Source organism: Ziziphus jujuba, chromosome 10 (assembly GCF_031755915.1).
Source record: "Ziziphus jujuba cultivar Dongzao chromosome 10, ASM3175591v1".
NCBI lineage: Eukaryota > Viridiplantae > Streptophyta > Magnoliopsida > Rosales > Rhamnaceae > Ziziphus > Ziziphus jujuba.
The window spans coordinates 28,605,320-28,617,955 of NC_083388.1; the positions used below are offsets into that span (position 1 = coordinate 28,605,320).

The window sequence follows — 12,636 nt, forward strand, 5'->3', positions numbered from 1 at the left end:
CTCGAATTCCGCTGCTTTGTAGATTTATAAAAAGAAAAATTTCCTTTTTTGGGATATGGGTTGGATTTCTTAATCAAGTTGGTTTAGTATAAAATCGGATTGTGGCAAATTTATTTCCATTCGGCTTAAAATTTCTGAGGGCGTTAAGATTAGGCTTTTTTGCATGCAGTTAGCAACTTACCATATTAGATATGGCTGCTAATATGGCAATTCACGCATGCTAATGCAATGTCCTATAAATAATTAATATATAATACTTTAGTCCAATTTTAATACAGCAGGAATATTGAAGAAATTGCCAGCTTAGATAGATGAACAAGGTGGAGAAAACAACTCGATTTGGTTCTACTTATTGATAATGTTACATAAACTCACTCAATAACTTCATCATCCCAGTTTCATCAATAATAAATATATATATACATACACACACACACACACACACACACACACACACACATATACACATTATCCTAATCACATACCACTGCAAAAATTAAAAAATAAATAAATATAGTTTAACCTATTGAATATTACAGTTTTATTATGATACGCATATACTTACACTATAATATGGGCGTATGTAATTTTCCAACATCTATGTAAGGTTTATAAGTCTATGTATATCATAACAAAATCGAAGAACATTTGATTATACAATAGGATAAACTGTGGCAAATACAGAATGACTAATTAGACTTACACATATACAAATTTCTATGTATATTGCTTGATTATCATGTGTAACTGAACAAGTTGCAACTCTAGCTAGCTCTTATAACATTTTGAGCTAACCAAATAAATTAAAACAAAAAAGAAAGAAAGAAGTTCTCTGGTAAATTCACCACTATACCAAAAGTATAAGTTTCTCCTATAATAAACATTGATTCATTTCCAATGCTAAACCCACTTAAAATTATGCTTATGCTAGCATAAAGGCCTTCAAAGTTTTCATTCTGCATGGGATTAAAGATCTTACCCAGATATAATGGCGTAGAGAAGTTTTGCTGTCCATGTTATTTCAGCAAGGCTTTTTAGAGGACCTGCTATATCTTCTGCCATTGTAGTTATGAGTACTCTGCATTCTGCAACATGTGTAAAAAGAAGAATCTGCTGAGCTCAGAATAAGCACAGATTAATGTGAAAACAGCTTCTTGTCCCTTAATTTACTATGTTATGTAAAAGTTGTAAAGGAAAATGTTTTCGGGTTATAGGTGTGGCCGACCTGATATTTTGCTTAAATTGAATAGAGACATTGAAGCAAGGATTTTGTGCTCAAGCTGTCGGCTGTTTTCCAGGCTTTGTTTCAGCTGGGAGATGAGAGCTGAGAAGGCTGCAGAGAGCTGAAACTCAGCATCGGATAGTGAAGCAAGTGCAGAGCTCAACCATGCCACTGTGGTCAGGCACGCCCTCACCAAGTCCATGTTTCCCGACCCTAGACACTTGGAAATGGTCTCTAAAAATGATCGCTTTCCGTTACCAAGCAGCGATGAAGACAAGCTCCTCAACCACTCTTTGTTTGCGTGTTCTTCATCGTCCTGTATAATATTTTAGTAATTTAGACATCATATAACATAACTTGAAAGTGATCCGCGAGAGATAATCAAACCAAGGCTTTTACGTATATGGTAAATCATCTAGTATACTACCATGCAAGGTTTTGAATGATAATTAGATAATTTTAGATGATTTCTCAGAGTAAATTTTTAATCTTGTTTCTAAATCAGCTATGCAGAAATTTGACTGTAAAACAAATTTGAATAACAGTAAATGAAGAAATCCTGTACAATTATCAATTGCAGTTAAAAGTTAAACACAGAGAAAGAGAGATGGAGAAGTGGAAGAGTGAAGGAAACATGGTTATCGACTTTACCACTGAAGATGCATCATCACCCAGTATACTGTCTTCTTCATTATGTAGTGACAAAGTTACTTTATCATAATCATAAAATCCTGCTTGCTTGAGATTCCAAATATCTTTCAATAATTCTCCAGAGAAAGAAAAACTGCCTCCCAAGATAAAAAGTGCTCTGCAACAATTTTCTCGGACTTTCTCATCAGCTAAGCTGCCATCAAGTGCCTCTGTGATGGCATCAACTGCCTCCTCTCTATATTTGCTGTACTTTCGAGGTTCTACCTGCAAGAAATGGATCTCTCAGCCAAAACCATCTTTGATCACCACACAGAAGCACAAGTTCAGGTTATGCATTATATGAATTATATGCATATATATATATATAGATATAGATATATGTTTTGTGCGCATACCAAAAGATCCAAGTATAACAGAAGTGCAGCAACCAGAGGCCTCTCAGCAGCTGGGGAACCTTGAAGATAAACAAGCAGAATATGCATTGTATTCTCTATCCCTTCATTCTGCAAGCCACTAAGGAACAATGTAAGATCTTTCTTCCTGTAAACATGAAGAAAATAAATGGAAAATTTAGTTAAAAAGAAATATGCTAGAGGGTGATAAGTGAACACAACAAAATGGTGTTTCTTACAACCATTAAAGGTCGGTGACTTTATACAGTTCCTAGCTAACATAATGGACATGAATTTATATAAATGAAAAATAAGAAGTGGAAATGGCCATTCAGTGACATCACAGTAATTGGATTTGTGCAGAACAATGCATTATGAGGAATGGAGTGAAACACACTAGTGGGGTTCAGAAAGTAATTTCAGTTGATTCATATTAAGCATTATGAAATTGAGGAATCGGCCAAGATAACTCTCTAGAAACATGGATGACAAGAAATAATTACTACACATATACCTTTTGAGGCAAACCAGTTCGGTCAACAACAGCACCACATTTGTTCGGGACCTAATTTGCTTGCTATGGAGTAGTTGAAGAAGACACTGCTTGTTAATATCCCTTGCTACCTTATTTCTGCAACCTGGATCAGCTTCAATACAACATGTCAAGAGTGCCAAAACACGTGTTTTATCTTCCAGACTTCCATTTTCAAATCTTTGAAGAAGAAACTGCAAGCCACCAAGAGAAATAAGGTGTTTGGCATTAGTTGTTCTTTCCTCTCTACTACAAGCAGAGAGAAGCTGTTCAAACATGACTATAGCTGTTTCATCACTATGTTTCGGCCCGTCCCCACCCATGTTCCCAATTATTTGGGAGGCAAATGTCAAGAGATGCCTACAATGTTCCGATTTCCAACTATCAATCACACGCTTCAAAACCAAGTTGGTAAATGGCACTGCTAAATATTCCAAATGCTTTCCTGTTGCAGGACATGTTCTGTTACCCTGAGCAAACCATTCCTTGATGGCTTTCCTCTCAAATGTTTGACCAGTTTCCAGGGTCACTGGATCTTCAAACAACTGCCCAGTCAGAGGGCAAATGAATTCCTGTGGGATGCTTGAGGAAGAAGATCTTTCTCCAAAGTACCCTTCATGCAACTCTGCCGATAGTGTAAATTTGAGCAACAAATCAAAACATGGACTATAAAAGTATATCATTCTGAAAACATTTCTTTTAGGTTTTAACGAACCTTCTAAAGAGGACATTACTTTGGTAGCCTGCACAAGAAAAGAACATAAATCAATCACCAGAAACTAAAAATAGAATGTTGCAGCATGGAAAGAAAACAGAAAATTGCTGTACACTTTCAAGGGAATGGGACATTGTGGCTTCGCTGGAATTTGAAAGAGTTGAAACGGTGAGATCAACAGTACTTGCCGGGCGTTGCAGTTCGAAAACAGATTTAGCTAGCCTTTTGAGGGTGAGCTCATTTTCTTTTGTATGTGGAGGTGAGTATAGTGACTGGTCGTTCCCTAATGTTTCTTCATATGGAATAGAGTTTCCACACTTCTCATTGAGATCTTTTTCTGGTGAAACCCCCTCTACATAACTCCATCTTTTATCTGATGTCATTAGGTGTCCATTCTCCTACAGAAATTTTATATATTTCTACTATTATTAATATGGTAGATACGGTGGATATATAATAAAGAAGAAAAACATAACCAAAAAATAATAAAAATAAATAAATAATTAAACTAAAGGAACTACAGGAAGGAAAAAACTACTTACAGTACAGAAGGCATCATCAGGTGCACTCTTCGTGGAATCTTCCTCTATATCTTGATCTGTATTATTTGCAGCTTCAGAAGAGTGTGTTGACGTTTGTTTGATAACCACAGAACCTTGAGAACTTCTAATAGAATCATCAAAGTTCTCGGCCTCTCTGACATCTTTGGCCCCATTAAATCCACTTATACTTTGATCTCCAAATACATCATCATATAGTTTTTTACTGACCATCGTTTGCATTGAAAATGTACCATCAGGACTGGAGGAATGGCCAGAAGAGCTTCCATGGGGAACTTCTTCGGTAGCTCCTGATGGTATGCAAATAGAAGGAATGGAAGGAGTTTCAACTCCTTCTGTGAGCCAGTCTTTGTAGTAGGCTGCAAATTGGTAAGTACCAGAGTCCATAATTTCGTTGTACAATTTTTCAAGAAGCTTCAGTTTTCTTGGCCTGCTTGGTGTACCTGCTATACAATCAGCTTCTTGATTGTACCAGACATTCAAATGAGAAAGCTGTGGAAAAAATAGTTGCTCCCATAAATCAGGCAACAACGTTGTTCTTGCTTGATATGGTGAATCACAAAACACTTGCAAAAGCTGTTTCGCAGAAACCTTGTCTTTCTTTTGCAACTTATACACCACACTGAGGTAAAGATGAGAACAAGCTGCCAACTTATAATTAGGAACCCCTGATGTAAATCCATCCTTCAACTCATCTGAGTTCAACCCGGCAATAACACTAAGCTGCAATGTAGCTTTTTTCAAATCTTTTGGATTTTTGGATCCTTCTTCTGCAACTTTTTCTACAGTTTCAATTGCTTGTTCAAGGTTCATTATGATTTTACTCTCGGTATGCCTGTCTTCCAGTTCAATAAAATTTAGGGAAGAGAAACAATTGTGCCTGAGTGAAATTCTGAAATCCTCATCCTTGAGAAAACGTTTAATGTAGCCACTTAGGATGGAAACCGTTGCTTGAATAGCAACTTCATCAAGGGCAGGTTCAGAAATTCCCTGTCTATTATCATCATTCTTCTGACCACGATTATCTTCGAAGCTTTTGCTATTTGATGCATCTCTATTTGATCTCTCAGAAGCAGTTCTGTTCTGTTTTGTACTTCTCCTATTTTTTTCACTTGAACTCAACCTTCCTCCAAACATGTACTTCTTACAACTGCTTCCATTCCTCTTATCCTCCTTTGCATCCTTCAAGGACCTCTCCTTGGGTCCATTGGAAGAATACTTATCTTCGCCTCTCTGTGGACTATACACTTCATTTGTATATATTTCCTTATATCTCGCATTTTCTTCTTCTGCAACTTCTATTATCTCATTTCTTGATGATTTCTCAGATAAACTGTCATCATTCTTACCTTCCTGCAAACTGGCAGAATTTCTTCCTCCAAGTCTGTCCTTAACTTCGTTCTTTGACAACCGTCCGTCTATCTTCTCTCGTCTAACAAGATTATCTCTTGCTCTACTACCCCTAATATCATCAATTGGTGATTCACTTCTCAATTTATACCATGACACATCAGACCTTGACCTCTCTGTCCTAATTCTATCCCTTGCTGTGAATTCTTTCCTATGTTTATCAGGAAAAGGGTAGCGAGGGAAAGTTTGTGCTTCTGACCGGAAGGAAGTTCTTGACCTTGTCAAAGATTTTCTTCCTCTAAATCCATCTTCTGCGAGAAGATCCTCCAAAGATGATGCCATTTCTTATGTCAACCTTTATTCTCACTGAATCCTATATAAAAGAATGACAAGCAGATGAATTATTTAGATATTTAAGACCAAAAGCTTCACCATAAAGATAAGTATTTAGATATTTGAGACCAAAAGCTTCACCATAAAGATAAGAAAAGACTGCAAACTTTCAAGTCAATGAACTTAGAGCAAACATCTACAAGCAAGCAATGTCTCTGCCTCTGAGCTTTGATTGCATGAGAATGCAAACTTGTTCAATTATACTCGAAATCATAGATTAGAAATGTAAAAAACTTTATTTTGAAAACTGGAAGTTATTTTTAAGTGCCTAATCAGTGAAACCAGTTTTAGTTGCAGGAACAGAAACAGAACCTAGAGATGAAACCTGTGGTGTTGGAACGAAGTTTGTTGAATAAATACCATCCCTCCTATACTTTATAACTCCATTAGAAAGCCTATAGTTTGGAAACTGATAGAAACTGCTTCCATTGACTAAGTTAATCATATCCAATCCAACTGGGAACCAGTCAATTTCAGAAGAAAAAGAGAAATAAAGATAAGGAGCGACAAGTAAGGATCATTTCAAAGGTAGAATGTATTTATAAACACCAAATTTTCATACCCTTTATGACATATCATACTCAGCAATACAGAGCTATATACATACAACATAAATCAACCCAACATATGTTGCAAAAATATAAAAGAAAAAAAGAATATATATTTTTCTTGCACCTTCAAGTTCCTATATCGCGGAGCTCACGGGACTCACAGAAACTTCAAGGAAAACCAACCTGAAGAATTCAAGAGGGTAATATGGAATGCAATATATGAAGGAATCTTTGGAGGGTACATTTAAGGAATGATGGCGATGCTGGTTAAAGGAAAACAATGAGTTGGAGTTGTCTATAAAGGACTGCAGACAAAATGAAACAAGACAAACAGAGCAGAGAGAGAAAAAAAAAAAAAAAAATTGAAGAAAGGGAGACAGAGAGACGAAATGGTAACAACAGGCAACAAGGCAAACATTGGAGTAGAAGAGCGACAAATGTAAGATGACAAACTAAGAGACAGAGAGAGACTAATAATGCTTTCAAAAAACGATAAAGAATTGGAAAAAGAAATGGTTGGTTTTGTTTCTGTGAAGCTGACTCTTTCAATAAAAGCCTCTTATTGGATTTGCAGGCGTACATGTGTTCCAAGTTCTCAAACTGCATGCAACAATTGCCGCCCTTTCAGTCTCCTTTTTCTCTCTTTGGTAATTTCATTTTCTTTGTTTTATTTCTTAAAACTTGTTGCCGGTTATTTATTGGGTCATGATAAAATTTAAATCAAAGAACCAAAAGAACCCCTTTGAGATTTTAGACAAACTCTACAAAACATATATATATATATATATATATATTAAACTAATGAAACATCAGTTGGTGCTGGGTTGCCACTAAAAACATTAAAAAGGAAATAAAAAAAATAAAAAATAAAAAAAGAATCCCAAAACAATTAATTGTGCTCCTTAACGTCAACGTAACAAAGAGTTGAAAAATGCCACTTCATGAGTTTTATATGATACATTGGCTTCCTTATTTTAATCGAATTTGACAGTCTGCAAGACGAATATGTAGTATATGTTAATATCCGATTTGCAGGGAATCTGGGTTGATCAATCATTCTACTTTTGAGGTTTGAAAAAATCAGATTGAGACTCATTTCTATCCCATCCATATTCCAATTATAGACAAAAACTCAAGTGGCCAAATATAAGCGTATATATGTTTGTCCAAGGCATGAAAATATTTAAATATAATAATTTCAAATACGCACCACCTCAATTCCAACTTTTGTTTTTATTGATCTGTTTTCACTTATCATGGCTTATGTTATTATCGTAAAGTTGTAAGAGATTAGTAATCTTTTTTTAACCAAGCTCTTATTTATTTATATTGATGATTAAAACGCAATAGACTTCTCTGCATGAAAAAAAAAAAAATAATAAAAAGTTGTGCCTTTTAGAAGATATATGGGGATGGACTAGACCTTGGGAATAAGAAACAACCATCCCTTAGGAGCTGGGTGCCCTATCTAGTGGGCGTTATCAGTACCTGCCCCACCCTAAGTGCTGAATAATTAGTCAAGATGAGCCAAGAGAGTGGGCGGAGAGCGAAGAATATTACAGACTACGTTGTGCTAAATTAAACCACCAGTGCTAATGAAAATTTTATTTTGTACAAATAAAAGTCTTTCCAAATATCATAGCAGAGAAAAAAAAAAAAAAAAAAAGGTAAAATTAAAATGTCTCTTGGCGCATAAGGAGGAGACCAAAATTGGAATTTGAAAGTGCAAATAATGAGTTGATGGTTATAATACTCTCTTCCAAAAAAACCCAAAAAAAAAAAAAAAAAAAAGTTATAATAATGTCTCTTTTGGATACAGGTCGGTGCCTTTTGGTAAAACGAGGATAGCTTTTAGCTAAAAGACAGATACATTCCCCTTCTCAGACTCGAACATCCATCCACAATTTTAGTGACTCAATATGTATTTTGTGACTTAGATAAAAAATAATAATAATAATAATAAGGTATTTTTGTGACGGTCTGTACACGATACTAGTAATAAAAAAATGTACACTGAAATACATATACGCGAAATATCGAAAGATAAAAACTTGAAAATTCTATGAATTTTAATTGTATTTTTCCTTGTACTATTTTTTTTTATTCATTTTGGTTGGAAAATATGGTACAAAAACTTCTATTGGTAAAACTTGGTTAAAAGTTTCGTGAGTTGTTATCGGGGATAATATTATGAACACAAAATATATATATAATGATGTGGTGGCGCTTTTTTTTTTTTTTGGTAAAAATGCGGTAGGACTTAGAAGGGGCGTTTGGTACGCAGGATAGATCCGGATCGGACAGGATAGGTTCGGATCGAACATGATCAAATAGTGCAGTACTGTGTTTGGTATAGTTCTGGACTGAATGTTGGACTAGTTGTCCCATGTTTGGTGCAGTATCGGACTGGATTGGATTATTTTATAATTATAGTATTTATTTTGTTATATATGAAAAGATTTAAAATTATATTTATATTTACAAAAAAATTAAATATTATATTTAATTAAAGTTTTATTATTACTTATATTTAATATGTTTTGTATAGATATTTATAAGTTCAATTAATTAATAATAAAAATAATTTAATGATATTTATAATACATTTGTAATTTTTTTTTTAACACCCATAAACTATTTAAAATATTGTTTTCAAAACCAATTAAAATAAAATTACTAATCATGAATAACAATTAAATACAAATAAAAAAAATTGACATAATATTTAATTAAGAACTTGTTAATAGCATAAAAATATCCATCTTCAATTCATACATATAGATATATAGATATATAAATAAATGTCACATGTAGTTGCACTTTTAACAAGTATGACATCCGTATATATATATATATATATTGGATTTTGTCCTTGTCCATCTGATCATTGATGGTATCGTCAGAAAATAATTTTGTACCAGCAGATTCATCAGATGTAGTCTGCAGACCTCTCTCTCTGAGCTCCCTTTGCTGCTCAAACTCTCTGAAAGGGATTAAAACTACAAATGAGCATGTTAAAATTAGATAACCCATAAACTTTAGATGTTTTAATGCTGTACCTGAAACCAGTTTTAGAAGTTAGCAGCTAAACAATTACCTGGCATCAGATAAGGTAAAACATTTGTTAAATGGGAGCTTACAATATTCTGACAACAAGTACACAAGCATGTTTCATGGTCAAGGTGGACACCACATGCCACCAGGTTGCTGCTATTGACAAATCACATAATACAGAAACACACACACACACACACACATAATCATGCCCAACTCAGAAACAACATTCAGAAACTCTTACATGTAAAATAGCTCCAGAGTCACATCCCTGAAGAGGCAGTGCAACAATAGAAGGCTTTAGTGCATCAGCATAATGAGTTAGATTGATGTTAGCCTCATCAAGGACACTAGATCATGAAGAACCCTGATTCCAGTGAGATTTTGGCCAAAGAAAAGGATTTTCAGTTAATACAAGAGAAGTCACCAGAATAATAATTTTTAAGGGAGAGTAGGTACTGAGAAACGAAATTTCTGAGTTCACACATAAGACTAGAGATCGTATTACAGATATTATAACTTAAAAATAAAAATTATAAAGGAATACTACCATTGTGACCACAAGTTTATAGATCCTCTCATCATACTGCTTTGTTTTAATGTCTTGAAGAAGTCTATTAGTTTCATAGATAGGATCTGCCCATTTGCAGGTGCCATTCCTCACATTTGCTTTAGTTGTCTTGGCTGTGGCCTTTGCAGAATCAGCAGGAATGAAAGAGATAAACAACTTATCCCATCCGGTTTGTGGAATCTGAATCATTCAAGACAAACATTACATTAAGTACTCATATACTTTGCAATGAATAAAAAATCTAGTCCTTCCTAATCATGCAATGTATGTACATTGACTTCAATCCACTGTCACAAGAAAGCAGGATCAATATAATGTAAACTTCCAATATGAATTAGTTATAAAATTTTATTTCCAGAAAAAAAAATACTTATAAAATTTGAATGTTGGTTTTTTATTTATCCTATCACAATCTCGTTTGTGCTGGTTGAAATCAAAAGGAAATACCAAACATCTGTCAATCATTAAAATACTAATGTCATCATAACAAAAACCAAAAACCAATTACACAAACCAGATCTTATGACATTAGATGGACAACCTCAAACCGATCCAAAACAACCACCAATGACAATCCAAAACAAAAACCAATTACACAAACCAGATCTTATGCAACCACGTTAAACAACTAAGGACACTAAACAACAAAAAAGAGCATCACTAGGGTCTCGGAGACATTGAAATCCAAATACAAACAGGAAGTGGAATCAAAGGAAAAAAGAAACAAAAGGTCCAAATCAGAGAGTTAGTTATACGTCCGTTTAGTCAACAAGAAACAAGCAAAAGAGAGAGAGAGAGTATTGGGAATGAAGAATTACCTGTTAGATACGGTCACTGGCCTTGGGGATCAGCAGGGTGGAAGAGTGGGCAATGAGGGATTGGGGAAAGGCAAGGGAAAAAGAAATGAAATGCTGGAATTTCGGAGTTGGGAGAGAAGGCCGGTTGTTGAAATGCTGAAATGCTGAAATACGCAAAGATATACGATTACAAATTTAATAATTCAAAAATAAATAAATACATAAACCACAAATTAAGCAAATTTGGATTCGGCCACTCACAGTGACAAAAAAAAAAACCCAGTTTTGGATTTTACTCTGGTCAACGTTTGGGTTGAGATTCGAGCTCTTGAGGAGTCTTGGCGACGATAGAAAGGGCGTGGAGTCCAGATTGGAGCTCGTCGGCCAAGGCGTCGTAGACCAAACGATGTCGTTTCACGAGGTTCAGGCCTTCGAATTTCAGGGAGACAATCTTGAGGTTGAAATGGGTTTCGCCGGCGGCAGAGTTAGGGTTAGCTTTGACAGCTGCGTGGCTGGCGTGCTGGTAGGAAACGTCTTCGAGGTCAAGAATTGTGGCTTCAAACCGAAAAGAAGTGGCGAACGGTCCGACAGAAGCAACTTTGTGTGAGAGGCTGAGAGGTTGAAAGCATCAAAAGAGGGCAGGACAAAAGTGACCCAGGTGTTTTGGTGGGTCAGCTTTGTCCCATTCGTTTCGGATAATTTGATTAACGGGATAAGTGTGTCCCGTCCTCCATTTTCCTTCCCAAACACTAGATTGGGACTATAACCCATCCGGTCCTGGCCAGTCCCATGTAACAAAGACCCCCAGAGCATCCTAGGACTCTATTTTTTACATGCCCTTTTTTTTTTCTTTTTTTTTTTTTTAAGTCAATACTTAAAAGAAGAATGTCTACAATCCACTCTTTATTGTTTTTTTTAATATAATAATAATTTGATTTTTTATATAAAGAAAGCAAAAATACTTTTTATTTGTATTTTACATAATGTTTTGTTTAATATTGCACGAGTTTTAACACCATTAACATAACCTTTTATAAAGGAAAATATATTTATTGTTTTATTTTATAGTATAAAATAATCAATGCTTATAGAAAACATCAAAATAATAAGTATGATAAAGAATTTGTTGGAGTACCAAATAAAATTTTACTCTTTACTTCTAAAGGTGTTATTTGATTTTTTTTTTTTTTAAAGAATGCTCTCTAATGTACCATTGGGATGCTCTTAGTTGTTAAAAGTAAATGAGATCAAGTATAAATATTTCAATTTAATATTCCTGAAATCAATTTAATCTGTCAAAAAGATTTGATTAATAAAAAAGCACGGTATCTCAAGGCCCTGTTTGAAAATAAGTTAATTTTTTATTTTTTATTTTTTTTCTAAACTGTGTATAGTTCGCTTATTTGAATGGTTTGTTAATATCAGTCGATGGTAGTTATATATTTATATTATTCATAAGAAGGAGAATATATATATATATATATATATAAAATGAAACATAATTTAAAATTTTGTTGATTTTTAAATTTTTATTACTCCTTAAACTTTATATAGTTAATTGATATATTTAACAAATTTAAATTGTTATTGGTTAAAATTTACAAACTATTAAAGTAAACAAACTATAAACAATTTAGGAAAAAAAAAAACTTATCATCTAACCGGTCCTAATTTTTTCTTTTTAATTTTTAATTTTTATTTATTATTATTTTTTTTTTACAAACATGGTGCCTTAGTTTGACATATATTTTTATTAGAGTAATATTGAAATTTATAAAGATGGATATAGTAGTTCAGTTAATAAAAATAACCCCATCTATGATTTCTATGTTAGATTCTAATTTACCG

At 34.1% G+C, this 12,636-nt stretch overlaps 1 protein-coding gene across 1 annotated transcript; it reads right to left on the reverse strand.

Annotated features, from left to right (window-relative positions):
* Window positions 1-603: 603 nt before the first annotated feature.
* On the reverse strand, window positions 604-6,707 carry LOC125420851 (putative E3 ubiquitin-protein ligase LIN-1). Its single transcript, XM_048468060.2, has 9 exons — window positions 6,491-6,707; window positions 4,055-5,795; window positions 3,626-3,910; window positions 3,513-3,540; window positions 2,780-3,422; window positions 2,269-2,413; window positions 1,874-2,137; window positions 1,226-1,538; window positions 604-1,085 (listed from the first exon to the last, which is right to left on the reverse strand). The coding sequence occupies exons 2-9, from the start codon at window positions 5,762-5,764 to the stop codon at window positions 976-978; spliced, it is 3,498 nt and encodes a 1,165-aa protein (XP_048324017.2). The 5' UTR covers window positions 5,765-5,795; window positions 6,491-6,707; the 3' UTR covers window positions 604-975.
* Between the last annotated feature and the right edge of the window lie 5,929 nt (window positions 6,708-12,636).

What these genes read in the sequence shown, in the direction of transcription:
- LOC125420851 (XM_048468060.2), bottom strand. Translation starts at nt 5,764, where the DNA reads ATGGCATCATCTTTGGAGGATCTTCTCGCAGAAGATGGATTTAGAGGA. An exon ending in CTGATGATGCCTTCTGTACT is followed by an intron (nt 3,911 to 4,054) that starts GTAAGTAGTTTT and finishes AAATTTCTGTAG; the next exon opens with GAGAATGGACACCTAATGAC. An exon ending in TGTTATACTTGGATCTTTTG is followed by an intron (nt 2,138 to 2,268) that starts GTATGCGCACAA and finishes CATTTCTTGCAG; the next exon opens with GTAGAACCTCGAAAGTACAG.